At 38.9% G+C, this 20,489-nt stretch overlaps 1 protein-coding gene across 5 annotated transcripts; it reads right to left on the minus strand.

The window, feature by feature from the left end:
- Nucleotides 1–1,237: 1,237 nt before the first annotated feature.
- hcfc1a (host cell factor C1a) lies at nucleotides 1,238–19,581 on the minus strand. Of its 5 annotated transcripts, none has more exons than XM_017036692.2 (28): nucleotides 19,340–19,581; nucleotides 18,041–18,241; nucleotides 17,128–17,276; nucleotides 16,352–16,512; nucleotides 16,048–16,256; nucleotides 14,932–15,016; nucleotides 14,742–14,848; nucleotides 14,442–14,621; nucleotides 13,912–14,154; nucleotides 13,407–13,552; nucleotides 13,143–13,322; nucleotides 12,829–13,050; nucleotides 12,511–12,618; nucleotides 12,137–12,353; nucleotides 11,269–11,414; nucleotides 11,051–11,198; nucleotides 10,743–10,963; nucleotides 9,293–10,172; nucleotides 8,498–8,646; nucleotides 8,029–8,157; nucleotides 7,730–7,940; nucleotides 7,197–7,469; nucleotides 6,998–7,104; nucleotides 6,775–6,909; nucleotides 6,492–6,677; nucleotides 5,791–6,088; nucleotides 5,011–5,074; nucleotides 1,238–4,477 (listed from the first exon to the last, which is right to left on the minus strand). In XM_017036692.2, exons 2-28 carry the CDS (start codon nucleotides 18,234–18,236, stop codon nucleotides 4,438–4,440), a joined length of 5,190 nt encoding a protein of 1,729 aa, XP_016892181.1. In that variant the 5' UTR covers nucleotides 18,237–18,241; nucleotides 19,340–19,581; the 3' UTR covers nucleotides 1,238–4,437. The 5 variants fall into 5 exon arrangements, with proteins under 5 accessions (XP_016892181.1, XP_016892183.1, XP_008318878.1 ...); XM_017036694.2 differs by having other exon boundaries at nucleotides 12,511–12,615; nucleotides 19,340–19,578; XM_008320656.3 differs by having other exon boundaries at nucleotides 11,278–11,414; nucleotides 19,340–19,578.
- Nucleotides 19,582–20,489: the final 908 nt, after the last annotated feature.

Consider the following 20,489-nt stretch of genomic DNA (forward strand, 5'->3'; position numbering starts at 1 on the left):
AAAAAAAAAATGCAGTCATTTGACTTTGTTGTTATACTAATTTATACTTATACTTATATGTTATACTAATTAAATCTATATTTTCATATGTAAGGGCAAATAAGATTCTGCTTAAATTACAAACATATCTTATATCCCTGCATGGCCACAAAGACTTTTTCTTAAAAAATGATATGAGTGTAATGAAGCAAAGAGCTAGGTTATGTTTAGAATATATACAGAGTTAACATCCATGGTTTAGGGGGAGGATCAGCAATAATAGCAGCAGGGGTTGGGCTGCTCTTACAGGACTGGGGTGTTGTAACTGATAAGTTATCAGAAAGGCCACAAGCGGCATCCACCTGCTGCTGACAGAGCTACTCACCAACTCCATGTCAGTTACAGAGAGGCCAACACAGAGCATTCACCAGCCAGAATGAAGTCAAAGACTAAAATCTGCTGTGGCTGCCTATGGTTTTTGGAGAGAGTAACTGAAACCAATTTTGGTACTTAAAATTATTTTAATTGTCAACTATCATAGTTCATTTCTTTAGGCCTATGTCTTTGCTAACTTAAGCTAAACTGTTTGCTATGGGGTTTTTTGTTTTGCTAGTTTTTGCTAAGTTGGTTAATTAATTTAGAGACCAACTCTAAAATCCTTCAGACTCTTACAGTGTAATACAGTATTATTCACAGCTCATTCCGTCATCTTTCTGGAATATATTGCCAAGATTAACAATTTTCAGCTCATTAGGCGCCAACACAGCAAAGATTTGACTGAAACACCTGATACACTGATGATTAGTCCATTTCCTTCTTCATTGGTCAGGTCCTTCCTATTTGAAGCATACAAACTGAGTAATGTTTAAAAATAATGGCAGTTTTTCATTATAGTTTTCAGGACAAAGGACAAGAAATTATGATTTTGCAGTGGCATGAGATGTCAACCCCATACTTGTCATAAGAGGGGTGTCTTATATATGTTTTGACAAATAATGCCTGATATAAATGTTGTTCAGAAGTCCCAGGCTGTCACTGACTATCATCAAATGTTTGGGAAAAAAACATGCTAGACCCTGATTACACTTTTCAGATTTGGAGGCAAACTGGGCTTCTAGGCTTGGATGTGTTAAATTATGGTGCATAATGAACAAATGAAAAGCATATCATAAAATGTATTTAGCTTATAATAATAAGCATTTTTAGTTTTAATTATGCTGACATGTATGAATGGTAGAAAAACTAAGAACTACACATGTCTGTTTTACATGTTTATTCGTTTTTTTGATGATAAAAGATACATTACTCCCTACAGTACAAAAAACACACATTGGAAAATACAGGACATTTCCAAATAACCAGCAAACAGCCATCAGAAACTCGTTACGCCTGCAAGTGCCACGAGAGGGCAGCACTTGCCCCAGTGAGGGAGGGAAAGTTTTAGAGTGACAGCGGCAATGCTGATGACCTATCTAATCAGGGTGCAAAAATAGTGACCCAGCATAGGTACTGTGGAAGGAAAGGACACAATTGTATACCACATGGAGAGAGAGGGAGAGTTAGAGAGGAACAAACTTATTAAAAGCTTTTTTTCTTGTTGCGATCCTTCAGGTTATGTTGTAACTTCAGGTGTCACTACTTAAATACACTGCTTTTGCATGCATGTCTAGTTTGGTTTTAACAGACACACCGACACTCACAAAAAAAAAAATCATATGAAGAAAAAGTTTTGTTTCTAGAAAGAGAGGGAGAAACCACAAATGGGGGAAAACCAGGTTGTTGGCCAAGGAAAAAGAGGCCACACCTCAGTTCTTAACACTCCGTCCTGAACATCAAACATATTTTGCGCTTAAAAAGTAGAATCTCCCTGTGCAAGTGTGAAGCTAGCAGTGATTTAGACTCCTACAGTGAATTAGAACAATCAGGGAGACTATGTATATTTATATGTATATATATAATTATTTTATAAGACACAAAAGGCAATTAAGAGATGACCAACATGTAAAAACAGTTTGATACAGGAAGTTATAAAAAGGCCAGTATCTTTTTTTTATTTCTTGCTTTATGAACCAACTAATTTACAAGTGAAAAAACTGTAGCTACGTAAACCTTTCTTTCTCAGGACAATCCCTCATTCAGACAGCTTGCGCACTCCGTGCATTGAAACATAGGGGTTAAAATTTCAATTTAGTTGATAATTATTGCATTTTGAGCCTCATCAATAACAGAATAAAACCTCCAGTAGTTCACTGCCTGACTGCAAGCAAGTGAGCCCAGTCACCCTGGTCCTCATGAGTTGACAAATGTGACACTAAAAGGTACATAAAGCTGCACATTTGAATCTTAATTGTGCTGCTGCTGCTTTTTCATAACGTTGCTCAGACAGATAGTTGATGGTTGCTGGGAAATCAGCCTACCTTAAGTACTAATTAACATTTGCTTAAAAGAAAACAGCAGTTACAAAACAGAACTAATACCTCTGCACCTGCTTTAAGCAGAAAACTTAACCAGAAGCATGGAAAAAACTTTTAATAACATTACATATTCCAAAAGAACATACCACACATTTGGAGATAAAGGGACAGCTACTGTGTCAGGTGTCCTCTGAAAGTCATCCATCAGGACTTCTTGACAGTTGGTCTAAATACGTTATGTTCCTTGTGCACACACAAAGCATTAATATATATAACAAAACACGGGTGGAAATGTGTGGGGGGAAAGCTCTAGCTGTACACTTCACACTTCTGATTAGGTTTTTGTTGAAACTGTTTGCCAACGTGAGCAAGCAGCCACTTAAATGCGCCAATACTGCAGGCACAGAGGCACGAGCCAGCACCACAGATTAAAAAAATATTGTTTGCATTCTGTGAAACACAAGTTCAATTTTGTTGCTTTTCAGACACTTTGGTATCACATTTGTTGCCTCAAAGACTGTTTACCTTTCACTTTAAAAGAGCGAAACATACCCTTCATATTTTCAGTTACTGTTTGGCAAGAAGGCTTTGAAGTTGGACTTAGATCGCCCTCTGCTGGATCATATTGTAACTGGGCGTTTGTGAATTTTGAAGGTGCAGTGGTCCTGCACATATATGCAGTATAAAAATATAGAGCCTTAGAAGGAAAGAACTGAACCCACATTGATTCAATATATCAACAGAACAGGAGAAATAATATGATTTGTCTTTCTGAAAAACAAAAAGGGTGTAGACCACATTCATGAGCTTAAACCATAGTAGGACAACTGAATGAGATACAGAAGTGAAAAGGTTGAATTTATTCCTACATGAGAACTCATGTTTGGCAAACAAAGTAACAGAAGCAGTGAGTATTAAAATTAAAGAAAATTATTCTCCTCTCCCTGGGTCTACTAAAAAGTTCCCTTCAGTCCTAAAAACCTAGGTGGTTCTACTGGAACAAATACGAAGTCTGTTTTTCTTACCTCCTGTCAACAATGGGAACATGTGACCAACTTAATCAGATTTTCTTTTTTTTTTCTTTTTTTTTCCATTTAAAACATTGTGGAGGCCTCGACAAAAGACACCCAGCGTTTCTACAAAGAAAAGGAAAGGGATGAGCAACAGTTAAAAAAAATGAAGCTTTTTTAAAAAAAAAGAAGAAAAAATGCACACGACATACACATACACAGAAGAGGAAAAAAGCTTAAAAATACAAAAATAAACTACAGAAAAAATCTGCATCATTGCTTGCTAATTTTTAGGAAGGTTTTCGCCTTATGTTTTCTGTGTGCTGCAAGTCTCAGTCCTAGAGTCTCTCATTCTTTCTCAACAAATCTCCTTCGTCATTTTTCTTCTTTTATCCTCGTCCACTTCCAAGTGTCAAACAACAGTCCGTATCTTGGGGTAAAAAGCGCACAGTGATGACTTTAGCAGGAGAACGGAGTCCGGTACAATGAAGACTATACAGACTTGGTTCTTGATGATGAAAATTTGGAGCAAAAACAAAGGAAAAAATGATGTCCTCTTCCACAAAGGACAAGTGCTTTTATAATTCCATACTGATTTTTCCTCTTGTCTAAACTAATAATTCCACAGCTGTCTCCCTCTCAACATTGTACATCATTTAATGTAGTCTCTCTCTACATCCCCCCAGGATTAAAAAAAAAAAAAAAAAACAAGGACAAAAAAAAGGTAACTTTACTCAGCTGACTCCCAGTTTGTGGAAGATGTAAAAGCTTAAACTACTGAAACAAGCCAAAAAAAAGGTGTTAAAGATGAAAAACATGGCTGAACGAGGATAATGAGCTTCTAAGTTGGAGTTGCTATAAAATTAGTGCAACCAACAGAGCTAGTTGGGCAGGGGATCTGAGACTCAGGGGTGGTAGGTGTAAATGAGAAAGTGGAGGAGGGTGAAGGCCAGTCTTCTTTATACAGAACTGCAAGTAAAATAAAGGACAAAAACTGGGAGGAGGAGGAAGAGGAAGAAGATCTCTGCACAATCTCACTGGTCCGACCTTGCTTTCTTTGGACCAGTAGCCTTACTGCAATGCACACACACAAATTCAGAATGAGTGTTACATGTTTCTCCTCAAATCAATAACATCAATGTGAAATCTGTTCATGTTAGCTGCCAATGAAATGCTAGCCTAGTTGCTTTTTCTATCCTCACCTTAAAGTGAGGTACTGTAGAGCTAACCTTATTCACCCTGTCTCTCTTACGCAAGGTTAAATCTTTAAGTACACGTACTGTAAACAGAATGAAGGGTTGATTGTCCAGTATAAATCAAAAAGTGAATTCCTACATATGACTAAACATCTATCCCTAAAGCATTGGAGAACTGCACTGGTAATTGTTATTAGAAATTCAAAATCCGATAAGCTTTCCTGGTACTCTACAAGATCTCACTTCTTGTCAACAAATTAAGTCTTGGAGGATGAAACTGCTGAAATATTTAAATGTATTCTTGAACAGAATTGAACTAAATCAATGAACATATGAAAAGGGTTTTTTGGAGCTTGGATCAATTCTTGCTCAGTTATCAGTTTGTATTCATGAACACAATATTGAACTTACACATCAGGAGAGGTGCCTGGTCTTTTTGTGGCCGGTTTTGCAGATGCTGCATCTTTACCCGATTCTACAAAGAAAAATTGGTTAGGGTATCAATTAGATATTAAACTTTAATTTATATTTATGTTATAAATGAGTAACAGAGAAACAGTAAAAAAAAAACCATGTTATAAATGAGTAACAAAGAAACAGTAAAAAAACATGTTTCTTTTTACAAAAAGCAACATAATATCAGATACATTTCATATTATTTTTCTTTTTTTATTGCAAAAAAAATGAATGGAACTAAGCATAAATGATACCAGTATTGTCATTATTAGTAGTAGTATGTAGCATGTACATTATCTCTTCTTCTATTTCTCCTTAGAGTGGGGGAATAATTTTTGCAACGCAACTGCCTCTTGAACGATTATAAATCGATTTTCAAAATTCCATCATCGATTACTTAAGAAAAACATCTTTGATGTGCAAAATATCAACCCCAACCTGGTTGAACCCGTCAGAAAGCAAGATGTCGAAAATGCATAACATTCTGTAGATTCCAACTGGCTAATGAAACATAATAAATAGTAAAGTAGAAAAATACTTTTTACATTTTTATTGCCTACAAACTTGAAGAACAGTATAAAATATAAAATGTTGACAGCTGTGTGTTGCTTTGGGGAAATGTAAAGCTTCCATTTATAAGAAATTGAGTGTGTTAATAAGTTTAGAAATACTTCTGGGGAACAAAAAAAGTTGAAGTGATAATCTATATGGTACAATGTATGACGTTGTGCTCACCTTGAAGCCATCGAACTTGGGTGGCAGGACCGTAGCCCTTCTCATTGCGAGCGGCGATGCGGAAGATGATTGCGGGTTTAGTGGTGTAGTCGATGTGGGCGTTGGAGAGGCTCGTCGACTGCACCAAGCATGAGGGGTTGGGTCCACAGTACACACGCATGAAGGCGAGCTGGGCCGGGGTGGAGGCCTTGGCCTCTGTGGTCTGGTTGCTCTGTATGGCCAGGTACACAGAGTACTCAATGATCTTTCCCGATGTTACAGACGGTGGTTCCCAGGTCAGATGAGCACCATCTGGGCTCTGTAGAGAAAAGTTCATGAGTGAAAAGGAGCACATGACTCTGATTCAAAACCTGCATAGAGGTTTGTCTGTTGGGTGGTTTTTTTTACCATTTTAAATTGTACATGTGTATTCTGAAAAAAATGATTTTTTAATCACTGTGATTTAAAATAGAATACTAAAAGGAAAAAGCAGTGATACTGCACCTAACTTTGGTACTAAGAAACCGTCACCATGCTTTTTAATAATTAAAATTAAATATTTAAACAAATGTCTAATTTTTTTTTTTTTTACAATTTTAAGGTTTAGTTTTGCAGTTAATTGTAATCAATTTCATTAATTCAGTATATGATGGAAAAGCCAGTCATTGGACAGTGTCTCAGCATTGCGTTTTGGAAAAGAGAAAGACAATCCAACAGTTTACCTTGCTGATTTTGATGGCACAAGGAGCTCCAGGGAAACCCGGTAAACATGTCTTGAAAGCTGATATCTCTGAAAAGCCTCCACGACCGCATGCATTGATTCCAGCAACACGAAACTTGTAGGCTGTTCCTGGCTGTAACTCCATTTTCTTCATCTGGCTGTAGTCTGGCATGACGCCAGAATCGTCCTGCAAAGCAGCAGCAAGAGAAGAAACAGCTGTTGTTAAGGATGCACAGAGCAACTTCACTCACAAAGCACCAGAGTAAGCCATCTGAAACACTTACATCTCCAAGAGAATCATCAGCTGGCACATAGAAGTGAGTGACAACCATATTTGTCACTTTAACAATTCCAACATCAAACCACTGGTTCTCTTTCTTTACAACCGGTTTCACTGGGACTGGCTTTGGAGCTTGTTTCTAAAAACCAAAGAAGAAAATGTATCTGCATAAGACATTAATTTATATTATCTTCCATTTTTGAACTTCATGGACTGAACAAACTCACCTCTCCTTCAATGCCATTCGCTACTTCTGCAAGAGCAGCTGCTGCTTGCAGCTTAGCTGGACTTGCCACTGACACAGAAGCTGCAAACGTGCTTGAAGGAGCAAGTGCTGTGAAGTGAAAAAAAAAACCCCAGAATTGTTTCTTTAGATCTTTTGTGCATAAAACATCAGAATGACATGTAAAATACAATAACACCTACTCTCAGCAGTGGCACGTGGCAGTAGAGACACAACAGCGCTAGTGACAGCCGCAGCCATCTCATTGTGCCCGTTGCTCTCCACAGAGGGGTCATTGAGGCTGTCGGCTGGAGCGAGGCCTTCCGTGGGTAAATTGGTTTCTAAAGCTGCCTGCTGGGCTGCAGCCTGAGCTTCCTGCAGTTGCTGCTGCTGGACAAGGGCTGCTAGCTCCTGCTGGGTTAGCATGATGGGAATGTTGGTGGGTTGCTGGCTTTCTGGTACAGAATCTCCATCATCTGAACACAGAAAATATACAAAGAATAATCTCACAACAACTCACAATAACCCAAGGAGGTACTCTTTCTTATTAAATTAATATGGTCCTGTAATGCTGCTTCAATAATTGTGTACAAGCAAAGTATGGAATACTAAAGACTCAAAGAGCCTTTACAGAATGCATCTGTAATTGTTTAGATGTAATGCTGCCAATGTGTTAACAGATTCCTCAAGACAAAGACCAGTAGAAAACCAGTTAAGAATTTGATGCTGTACTCACTCATCACAGCTTGCTGAGCGGCCTGAAGAACAGCCTGAATGGCAAGGGCCTGGGCTTCTTCCGTGGCTGCTGCCTGAGCAGCAGCCTCTGCTGCGGCCGTAACAGCCAGCTCCTCATCTGAGAGACCGGTGACCATAAGCGTAGCTCCTTGAGCCTCGGACATGAGCTCTGAGGGCAGGTTCAAAACTGCTGCTGTGGCTGCTGCTTCACCCTGATGACACATTTTACATGTTAGATGAAACAAATGATGATTATGTCTATATGATGCTAACATTAGCTTTCATGACAGCAACGTTTACTTCTGCTTGTGTCTCCATGGCAGTAGCTTCCTCCTCAGTGGGTGCTGCTGGTGTAGCCTCGTCTGTCTGCATTGGTTCTTCTATAGAGATTGGAGCCTCACTCACACCCTCAGCAATAGAAGAAATTGTCTTCACAAAAAAACAAGCACAAATATTTTTAAATTACCTAAAGCCTCATTTACATCAAAGTGTTAAATATAATTTTCTTACATTTTAGCTTAACCAAGCTTTAACTACATTAGTTATACATAATAGTTATAATTCACTAATTAGGTCATATTGGGTTGAAATTTAGGGCTAGATTTTTTAATAATTTAATTGAAACGTTAAGCTATCTCTGGCTTTACCTATAGAACATTCATTGTAATATATTGGCTAACTTAAACTGCAATATAAAAATGTTATGGAGACATTTTATGTTGCGATCTTGACAATAAAACTGAATTAATTTGTTTAACAGAAATGTTACCGGTACAGAGGGTCCAGGCACAGGTGTAGACTGAGTGACAGTTGTAATGGCCCTTCCCTGGGTAGTGATGGCTACACCAATTGCTGCGGTGGTTGTGGCCACTTCTGTGACACCGGTACCTTCAGCTCCTTCCTCTGTTTGCTGAGTTGCTAAAAGAACATGAAAACTCAATTAAAGTCTGATTTTATTCTTTTCAAGTTTATTACTTGTAAAAGAGGCCACCAAACTATTTCCAACATTGAGGGATAGCACCTTCATAAGCTTAGTAGTTTTGCTTAATGTGTCACTTTTGGAAAAGCAATCAAGTTTAGATGAATATTATGTGACATACAAGAAGCTTTGAGGACATTCAGTCTCTCACGTGTCAGGTCACTTTGTTAGACAACAAACACTGAATATAACTGGCATTTAAGCTAGTTATTCTTTCCAGAATTAGCCCGTTTGCCCAATTCTGGTCATTTAGCAGTAAATAAGCAGTCATTTCACTCTTGCAGATAGATGTGCAGTAACAATTAGCAGCAAATACTACACTGAAACACTGCTTGTTTAGAACTCATACACCAGACATTTTTAGCTCTTCCAACAATACCTTGTCTTGTCTTTGCAACCAGCACCAAGACTGAAAAGCTTGCCTACAACCTTAAACATTATATTAGAGTTGTATTAACCGTGTGTTTGAATAGTGTGCCATGTTAAGATTATTGGCATCATGTTTGACAATTGAGAGGAAAACTACAAACCACTGACAAGGTCTTGTTAAAAGGTGGCTAAACAGACAGACAGACAGATGCCTACCTCTGCCCTCACTTGTCTCAATACTGCAGGTGGCAGTAGTGGCTGTGTTGGTTGTCCCAGTTTCATGTGTTTCACATGGCGGGTTGGAGCACACAACGGGGCTTGCTGCTGCTCCTGCTGTTGTTTCGGCTGCTCCTGCTGTTGTTTCAGCTGCCCCTGCTGCTGCTATGCTTGTCTGCTCACCTCCCATGCTGGACGTTGCTGTGGATGGGGTGTTGGTGGTACCTGTTTCATGAGTTTCACATGGTGGGTTGGAACAAACCCTCTGAACGGTGCCTGTCTGGCTTGTGCTCATGCCTGATGATGCCTGGGTAGCTGTGTTGGTGGTTCCTGTCACATGGGTCTCACAGGGTGGGTTAGAGCACACTTGCTGGACTCCACCCATATTAGCTGAAGCTGTGGTAGCTGTGTTCGTCGTTCCAGTTTCATGGGTCTCACAGGGTGGGTTAGAGCACACTTTCTGGACTCCACCCATGTTAGCTGAAGCTGTGGTAGTTGTGTTTGTCGTCCCGGTTTCATGGGTCTCACATGGTGGGTTGGAGCACACACGAAGTGCAGACATGTTTGAAGACGCTGTTGTCGCTGTGTTGGTTGTTCCTGTTTCATGGGTCTCGCAGGGAGGATTAGAACAGACCTGCCCAGCTCCAATTGTGGCAGAGGAGGTGGTGGCTGTGTTGGTGGTTCCTGTCTCATGGGTTTCACATGGTGGGTTGGAGCAGACCAAAGTGACAGTCCCAGAACCTTCTCCTGCTGCTCCAGTCTCGTTTGAACTGGGCTGCTCAGAGGTTGGTGAAGCCAGAATAGAAACTGGGAGATCCTGGACTGGCTGGGCTTCTACTCCACTGGGAGTTGTGATCAGTGTCACTTGAGTGGGTTGGGTCTGTGGAAACAACAATATTTATGAAGTTTGAGCTGAACTGGTGGCTATGAATTAACATGCATTTTTTTAATGTGCCTAACGAGCCAATTAAGCAGTAGTTCAAGATTATTTTGATACATTCTCATTAGGGTTCATGTTTAATGCTGATGATGAGTAACTAAGCCTTCTTGTGTGGAAAGTGTTCGATAATGCTATCAGTTTCTTAACCTGCCCCTTGATACTTTATTATGTCTAGAAAGAAAAAAAATATATGGGAAAAATGGAAATCCAAGGCAAAAATTAAACAAAACTGAATCTAAAAGCTTTTCTCCATTTTCAGAAACCAGAAAATGGCAAATGGCAAATCTTAGTAACTAGATTGTAGGAGTGCGCCGATCAATCAGGATGTTGTCAATTGGGAAAAAAAAAAAATGGAATTGGCAAAAATCACCCACCTATTCCTGAATAATTACAGTACATGTTTTGGCATTTACTTGACACAAAGCTATCTTGGGTTGTGTTCTACACCATTATTACAGTCAAAAATAACAAAACCCCTAAAAAGAAAATTTACAAGCTTTTGAATCTTACCTGAACTTTGATGGTAGAGGAGGGCAGTGTGGAGGCAGAGCTCAGGCTAGTCTGAGCAGCTGCAGCAGTAATGGCAGCTGGGCTAATGACCTGGCTAGACAGGGTGGCAATGGTTCCTAGCGTAGTTATGGGTGTTACCAAAGAGGCAGTGGAAGTGTCCACAGTGGCTCCTGCTAGGCTTGAGGAGACAGTACCAGTGACTGTTCCGAGGGTGGTGACACCTAGAATTTGAAATAAATTAGGTGTCATAAATTATATATATTGTAATTCACCAAATGGTGAATCGCCTATAAAAACTACTTTCTTACCAGTTGTGCCCTTCACAACAAGTGTGGTGACAGTGGGCTTTACAGCTGACACTGTCACGGGGGTAACAAGCCGAACACCCCCAACCGTGCCCATGGGCACAGTACGTAAAATAGTTCCTGGTTGTCCAGGAGCACCCTTTAAAACCACCTTCAAAGACAAGAGTCAGGATTAGTCTCCTGTGCACCTTAACATTCAGATGAATGATGAATGTACTAACCTTCCTTACCTGCGTCAGTCCCTGGTGGCCAGCTGCAGTCGCCAGTTTGGGCACTGTAGTAATGATTTTACCAGGAGTTCCAGTGGTCATCACCTTTGTAGTCAGAATTGTGATGGGTGTTTTCAAACCTGTACTGCTTGTAACACCTGCAGAGACAAAAGAATTCAGATCATAAATACACATTCTTACCTCGGACAACCTTTTTGTTTGTTTTGAAACCACTGAGGAGCGCTGTGCATCGATTAAAGGATACATTACAAAGTAGAAGATTGAGTTTAATGAGCTGATTTTCTTTTGTGCCAGGCACAGAATATGTGTCAACAACATGTGACAATATGTGTCAAAAAATATAAGATGAGATGGAAATTTAACGGTTGGGACATCTATAGCATTTGTTGCAGTGAAGAAAATGGAGCGGCAAAATGTCCTCTAGCTTTACAGGAAAATGCTAACTGAAAGAAAGGACTGACTATCAGGGACAAAAAGTATAAATAAAACAATTCAGGTGTTTTGAACATGTAGTCAGTTTTCTAAATAAAATTACAAAACATTAAGACTGAAACATTACATATTAAGACTATTTCTACTAAGTGCAAGACAAAGCATGGAAACATTACATATTATTTCTACTAAGTGCAAGACAAAGCATCACAAAAACATTGCTCTTAGGCCATGTGACTCTTCAACTTCTCCCTCTGAAAGTTATTTTTACACTTACTGGACTTTTTTTTTTTTGCAATGTTTTCTTTGTTATAATCCTGCACTTAATTTGTCAAATAATCTGTGCATTTTCCCCATTCAAATTACTTTTTTTACATGAAAACTGCCAAGTTTTTTTGCCATACAGTAAAATCGGATGAGCTCAGACCTGTGTTTCCAGGTTGGGTCATGATGGCTGACATGGGAATCGTCTTGATAATAGTTGTGCCCTGCTTCGTGGTTGTTGGAGAGACACCACTGATGTTAAGAATAGTGGGCTTGTTTCCTGTGCCTCCTGCCTGTGAAGTGGTAATGATTGTGGTGGGCTTTCCATCTGCAGAGGTGACCAACTTGAGAATAGTGCCTGCTGGGAGAGGACCCTTTGTCTGAACGAGAGACACAGCAAGAGAGAGAGCAAGAGAGTAAATAAATATACGGAAATAAATTATTTGGAGACAGGTGGTGTTTGTCACAGGGGTTAAAAGGTACCTCCTGTTTATTTTTTTACTTTTATTTTTTGCTGTACTCATGCAGATAGCTGACCTGTATGATCTGTGTGAGGGGGTTAGTGGAAGCCTGGCCTGTAACAGATGATGTCTGCACTGGCTTGGTTTGTACCACAGACATCATCTTGCCAAGGTTGGAAATCTGCTGACAAAAGAGAGAGATTCAAGTTTGTGAGTCACCAGAAACCATTGTACAGTACAGGCATGCATCCTCTCCAACAGAGGCCAAAACATACTTGTTTTTGGACTAGAAATCAATTTACAAAACCTTTTATTTAAAGTACACATTAAGTTTGGTTTAGAACAATATGCAGGTTTTATATTGGGAAAGAGATCTTGGAGTCAGTTGCATTACCAGGGTTCCAGTACTGCCCATGGTTAGAGGACTCTTAACCAGAGTGATGGTCTTTGTGACTCCTCCCACTACAGTGGTGACCACTTGAGCCTGTTGGGCTACAGTGACAGTACCAGACTTGTGCACAGTGATAATGGGTCTGGTGTTGGTGGTGGAGGAAGCAGTTGCTGTGCCAACCTGGGCTGCAGCGGTCTTCAGCATGCGTGTGGCCGGATTGCTGACCTACAAACGCAAAGATCAGTTAAGCAATTGAGTCTTGTTCACCTGGGGGGGATGCAATTTGGCAAATGTGGATTACACAGTGAGCAGTATACCATGACAGGAGAAGCTACTTTCATAGTCGTTGTGCCGGGTGAGACAGCCATTGTTTTTAGAATGGTTGTGCCAGGTGGGACGTTAAGGACAGTGCCAGAGGAAGGCGGGATTTTCTGTGTGGCCGCTGCTGCAGCTGCTAAAGCAGCCATGCCACTCATCTGGGAGCTGCTGCCAATCGCCTAAATAAAAAGAAGTCAAGAACAGTTAAAAAAAAGGTTTGCTATTGTTTGACAGGAGAGGTTGTGATGTAATAATCTGCATACCGAGCCTTGAGTAGTTTGTGCAGGCACAACCATTCGGACACCTGGGGGAAGTGAGGTTACTGTGACTGGAGATTTTCCAGGCTGGCTCGGACGTACTGTAACAACTGATGCACCTGTTGCAGTCTGTTGGGTTGCAACTTTCAAAACTGAAGCAGAATACAGGGGAAGGTAGATCAGTGGATTCCAGAATTAGTATTTTACAACTTTACTAATCAAAAACATACCAGAAAACACACTCTACTGTAAAAATCTTACTTTGAAAACAAAATGACTACCTGCATTTTTGACAAAATTAACAATGATAAAAGATAGATTAAAAATATCAAGCACCATATTACGCCAAAATGGAAATGATTTAGTAAATTAAAACATTTTAGTAGTGAGTTCCAGGACACGATGATATTAACTTTTAGAGCTTCCCAAATGAGACAAATATAAATCTGTCTGGATTAGTTAGAAAACATTATAAATGCAGGGAATAAATAAAAGTTTATCACAAACATACCAGCCTGAGGAAGGCTCTGAGCAACAGGTGCTGCTGCCGCAGGTGCAGGGCTTTTTGGAGAGCTCACAGGCTGTGATGGGGTGGCACTCATCGCTGGTGCTGCTGCACCCGGGGTGGCCGGAATGTCATACTTCTGTAGCTGTAGTAAATAGGTGTCAGCAGTAGACACTGCACCCCAGCTCACTTCCAGCGAATTTGTGTTGGCACGGACTAACTGCACCCTGGCAGGGGCATTTGGTCGTTCTGATAATGGAGAAAGAAAGAAAAATTTAAAAAATTTAAAAATAAATAAATAACCAATCAGCAAGGGTGTTTTTTTATTTCAACATCTTAGTTGAAATATGGGAAGTCATGACTTGTCACAGACAAGCATCTTATTGCAATTTTAAAACAAAGACAACTACTCCATTAACGTCTTTAAGACAGTAACAGAAAGCAAGGGCATTTTTTTTAACCTTTTTAAAAAATAAAAAATATTTAAATTTGCCTTTGTGTCCCCCAAGTGGCAACCCTAGTTGAACAACACATACCTGTTTCTAGGTACCAGAGGTCTTTGCAGCAGACTTGGTTGTTCCAGGCTTTGCGGTAACCATCACGACCGCTCCAAACGTACAGTCTGGAGTTGATGGCCACAGCACAATGGCCAGCACGGGCTCTGGGGATGTTATCCTCCAGAGTATCCATCAACACTGTTTCCCAACACATGTTGTCTGTTGAAAAATGTAATGTGTGGTAAAAAAAAAGAAGAAATTCAATTAACATAAAAGAACACCCGTATATACCAAAGTGATCATTTTGAATTCTGAGAGGAAAAAGGCATTAAGACAAACCAAGATTTAAGCATGCAAGAGTATTGGTGCATTTCCATTCCTTCTCATGTGTGGCCACTTTGACATCATCCATTACCAGAGGAACCCATCCTCCAAAAACATACATCCTACGGGAAGCGGGCAACAAAAAAGCATGAAGGTTAAGACTGTTTTCCAGCTGTTCACTGAAGAGGTTAAGAAGTCATCGTACTTGTTTGTGATGGTTGTGGCTGAGTGAAGACTTCTAGGAAGTGGAGCTGTGCCACTCACTGATGGTTTGTTCCATGTGAGGGTATCTGCATAAAGTGCCAAGCACAAAAGAAATGTGTTAATTTAGACATCTTCCTAAATGTGGCATAAGTAATAGATAATACTTCACCTCTGGCTTTATACGAGATGCACGATATGGATTTTTAAACCAATAATTATCTGGTCGTCAAGGGCGATGCCAATGCAATAACCAATAATTACATGTTTTCTATTTAATAAAGACCATTGTATACATTTTTAAAAACTCTTGAAGACTACAAAAAGCTCTGAATTAGTGTAAAATAGCAAAGAGTTATCGTTCTTTTTGAGGTTGTCTATGGTTTTCATTTAATTTCATTATACAGAGATAAGAATCGATACAAATGCGTGACAATTCACATCGGGTGAAATACAAAATGAATCGAGCATCAAGGAGTATGGAGTGGGCTGCATTCTCTCAAAAAGTCAGCGATGATACCATGAAACTACACATTCTAGTACCGTAGGTGGTGGTATGCATCTAAAAACGTTGGTTGTGACCCACTTTTTAAATCAAGTCAGGTCCCTACATCACCTAACTAGCATTAAGGTGTTCAAACAGAACAGGGAAAGAACTTCTTCCACAAACAGTGTTTTACAGTGTTTCTGTAAAGAGAGGAACTCTTTCCTGTTTCCATTTGTAACATTCTTTTGTTGTTTAATATATTGATATTGAGCAAGGTAAATTAGACCAGACCCATTCTACTTTTAATAACAGGACATAAATAGTGTTGTGCATTGTTTCTGTAAAGAAATGTTCTTTTTTTTTTTTGTATCTTGTATTTTAGATAACAATTTCAGTTTATGAGACCATTTATTTCTTTTGGTAATGGAATTTTTAATAATTCTTACAAATAAAGGATCATTGTATTTGGCCTAATTTGTCTGGAGTATTCTATTATTAATAAGACTATATCTATTATATGTCATGCATTAATTAAAATCATCATTATTACGACTGAATTTTTAAGTCATTGTCATCTCTCACAGCCCTCAGGAAACGGGCTGTTGTTTTCAAAGTCACACCTTAAAAACTTACCAATATCAAGTGTCCAAAGATCTCCCAGACGACAGCCACTCATCCCTCCATATATAATCAGCCGAGATTTCCTGGTCGTCTTTTCAGTGTAGACCACAGCCGTGTGGCTCTCACGTGGAGGGGGCAGGACTCCGTAGGTGATTGGAATATCCCATCCGACAACACTGGATCCAGCCCGAAGCTCCAGGGTGTACAGATCATTTAGATATCTGAGAATAAAAAACACATGAAAGAACTCAGCTGGTGCTCGTCAGATGAGACCAATTTATCTACGATCAAGTGTCTGCCAAAAGACCTGCCATACCTGGGAATGTTGTTTTTGGGGTCTTCACTGTCATTAGCCAATCCTCCAAAAAGGTAGCATTTGTTACCAACAAGGGAAAAACTATGGCCAAGACGAGGACAAGGAGGAGGCCCATTCTTGGGATTTTTTGCTTTCAATTTTTTCCACTCCCATCTACTGGCCTGTGTTAAAATAATAACAAAAATTAGTTAACTCCAATAAATGACAAATTAGAACCTTTCTTTTTTGTATCCACAGCACAGTTTTACAAGTAATTGACCCGAGGTGTATTTTGTCTGAATGACAACAAAAATGATCACCAATAGCTAGGAATTATAAATGACAATTTAAGACTCAGAAACCGTCCATATATACTTTCTAAACTGCAAAACACATTTTGAAACAGACAGACATTTTTGTCATTTGGATCATTTGGTAATGGATAATCTTCATTTCAATTCTTGATGCTTCTATAAGGGCAGTGCTCTTTAAAAGAAATATTGTTAGATTACAATTAAATAATAAAAGGGACAAATACCAGCATGAGAAATATAAGTAGCCAAATGAGTATTTTGGACATCTTATAATTGCTTATATCCTTGATGAAGCGACAAAAATTCTGCATCTGGGCTTTAACATCCCAACAGTAATTACTTAGAAGACATTACTATATTGTATTGAGAGCATGGGCCTTAATTCAAATTTTAAATGTTAATTCTTTCTTGATATTTTGGAATATATATATATATATATATATATAATCTTAAATTGTAATTCAAATATGGATGAAACCTTACTTGAAGTTCATAGAGATCATTGCTGTACTTTCCATACTCCACCATTCCACCAAACACCAGCAATCTTGTTCCATCACAGACAAAACCATATGCTGCACAACCAGGTGGGATGTCGCCACGGACTGCTGGGATGAACCACTGGTTGGTTGCTATATACATTTGAAAAAGGGAGACATAAAACATGGTTTACAATTAGGAGTACAGATACACTTTTGCCATAAATTCTTAAATCACAAAAGGCATTAGTATTGTCCCAAAGACATAGGGCTTAAGAAAAATATTCTACAGAAAAATGTCACATTTGATTTTTAATGTCAACCGACAGTGTGCTGTGGCATCTACGATCAAAACAGCTGGATATGATGGATGAAATCAAATTGGTAGTGAATGCTACAGGATTGTAGCTGATAACATTATTTCTATCTTAAACAAGGTATATTTTCAAACATAACATAAGTTATAGATGTTATCAGTTAATTTAATTGTATGGACTATAAAGTTAATACCCTAAAAGTTGTTTGAATATCTAAATAGACAAAAACGTTTTCAATTAAGATAATACTGTAACCAGATTTTCTAAACTTGACTTTTCTCGTTATTGTGAAGCAAGTGTAGACAGAGGAAATTAAACCAACCAGATTCCCTTATTTACATTTTAACCCGCCTTTTTTGATAAGCATTTACAATGTTTGTCCAGCAGGGAGAGCCAAATTTAGTCAGACCGGCTACGGTTGGCCTGGTAAGGCCTTTCTGTAGTTACATGTGCAGACAAATATCGCCATTGAAATTTCATAATTTGTGGTTTACTCTTAGCGGGTTAAGAACATGATATTAGTACAACACTTCCTCGTTCATACATAGATAAAAACTTTGAGTTTATAACAAACGTTCAATTTATGAAGCAAGTACTTACCGGTGTTGTATACATGTAATTCATCCACTATCCCTTCGTTCCCACCGCCGAAGACAACCATGAGCTCTTTTATAGCCACAGCCCTGTGCCCATGTCTGGGCCGGGGAACGGGACCGGACCACCCGAGGACCCGTTTCCAACGCGGCTGTAGAACCGACACCGTGGTCCCAGACACCACGGATCCAGGGGCAGACATGATTTCTGTTAATAAGAATGGTCGACAATGTTAACCTTAACCTAATATGAGAAATAAACAACTACAACTGAGCATCAGCAACATTTTTATACTTACTATAAGCAACTTTTTAAAATGTTTGTGTGGACACAGCCGCTAAAGGCTTAGCGGGTAGCTTTCTGGAAATAGTTTACTATATAAAACAACCGTCAAAAGGGCAACTTTTACCCGCTCTTCGTATAGAATGCAGTTTGCCATCGTTCAAGGCCACACAAAGTATATACTAATATCAGGGTTTGACCCAGTTTGTTGTTACCATTGAATCGAGTCCATGGAAGCAGCCATCTTGTAGGCAAACAAACCCCGTTATCACGGTTGTCTATCCAGAAAAATGGCGGAAGCGAAATTCAAAAGAAAATGTATCAAAGTAATCAATCAAATAGGGACTAAAACACACGAATTATTCACCTGAGGCATATAAAATTATATTGGACAAATGGTGCCGTAAAAGCCCCCGATAACACACTCTTAATCCTCAGATAAACCCTTTAGCAAGAGTCGGCTCTTTTCATGCCTCTGTGGGAGTCGCCATATTGTACCATATAAGCTTAGCATTCTCGGCGTTAAGTATTTCGTTATTATTATATAATTAAGAGCTTAAGCCTAAACCTATTTGTTACAAATGTCATCTGCACAACAAAATCTGATAAGAAGTTAATATTGTATTAGATTGTCTGAGTAAAAAAAGCTGTAAAAATGGTCCGGTCTGTTAGCTCTACTCAGTTTGCTCTGGGCAGTAGCCGCTTTTCCTAGCGTTAGCATTGCGGCTACTATCTGTCAAAGCGCTCTGTGTTTCTATAAAGTGCAATGTTATTTACGGGTTTCTCCGCATGCATCATGTATCAGTTGGTGGTGAGCTTGCAAGAGTGTTGTAAAAAAGCACATAAAGTGAGTGAAAGCACGTAAACGCAGTGTTATTGTGTTTCATGCCGTCTGTGGAAGCAGCCATTTTTTTCGACGATCGGCCTATTTCTGCGGATCCCACAAGAAAAATGGCCGGTGCGCTCACCCACAACAAAACATAACTCACAGAAATGGCACAGGCGCTTTATTTTTAAACTTACCTATTTCGACGCAGTACTTGCAAAAATCCGGTTTTGTGGGCTTAACTGGGGGTAATAATCCAAATTCATTCGATTTGTAAAGAAGTATTTCCTCTCATGCCTGCCTGGAAGCTGCCATCTTCTTGACAACCAGAGGCGGAGGAAAATGGAAGAGAGTCTGCGTCACCCAAAGTAAAGATGGCGACGGACATCCGCTTTCTGACCGTTTTACATCGAAATGCATTTATAAGTTTTTGTTATTTGACACATCGAGTCTACTCAATAAGCGTTACCTACCGACACGGTTCACCGACCTACTTTTCATATAAACAGTTGATTTTCACAAGTTCTAGCTAATTATATTAAGTTGTGGTAGAGTTCAGGGCTTATTGTCCCTTACTAAAGATGGCGTCATCGCGGCTGTTATTTTAAAATAGCGGTTAATGCCGAGTATGTTCAGTGAATGTACATTTGGCGCACATGTACATTAAAGCAGGGAAAATGCGCAACTTTTAAGATTTTTCATTGTCACATGTCATGTCACCCGATTTTTCCCGTTCTGGGACGAATAAAGAAATTCTTAATATTATTCTTAATTTCACTGCATACAATGCCAGACTGTATTTCCTGTTGCAGTGATTTCTTAATTGTTGTTTTCCTTAAGAACAACCAATTTATACAATTCTTATGGTATTTATGAAACTATCAGTATATTAATATTATACTTATTTCACTATGTCAAGTGTGATATATGTATTCTATCTGTCATGAATTAAAAGGACTTCATCATAAACAAAGTTCTCTACCTAGCATTAATGTTTGCATCAAATACTTCTTGGATCTGTTTTGCCCAACTCATTTCAACCTACTTCTTTACCTAATGCAAGCTTTGCTAAACTAAAGTCTCACAAAGCCTTAATAGTGTCCATTCAAGTTCAATTATAATTTGATGTTTTTTGTGCATTCTATAAATTAGTAACATTTTTCAATTTCTCTTGAAACTCCTGAGAAATGTCTTTAAATGCTTTAATTATTATCAATTACATATATACTATATATATAACCCTTAGATTGAGTGGGGCTATATATATTCACACACAAATTATAAGGGACTTTCATATACTTTAACAGGATACATTGTTATTTTGTTATTTCTGGCTGTACATTTAAA

The sequence above is a fragment of the Cynoglossus semilaevis genome, chromosome 11, assembly GCF_000523025.1.
Source record: "Cynoglossus semilaevis isolate Cse_v1.0 chromosome 11, Cse_v1.0, whole genome shotgun sequence".
Taxonomy (NCBI): domain Eukaryota; kingdom Metazoa; phylum Chordata; class Actinopteri; order Pleuronectiformes; family Cynoglossidae; genus Cynoglossus; species Cynoglossus semilaevis.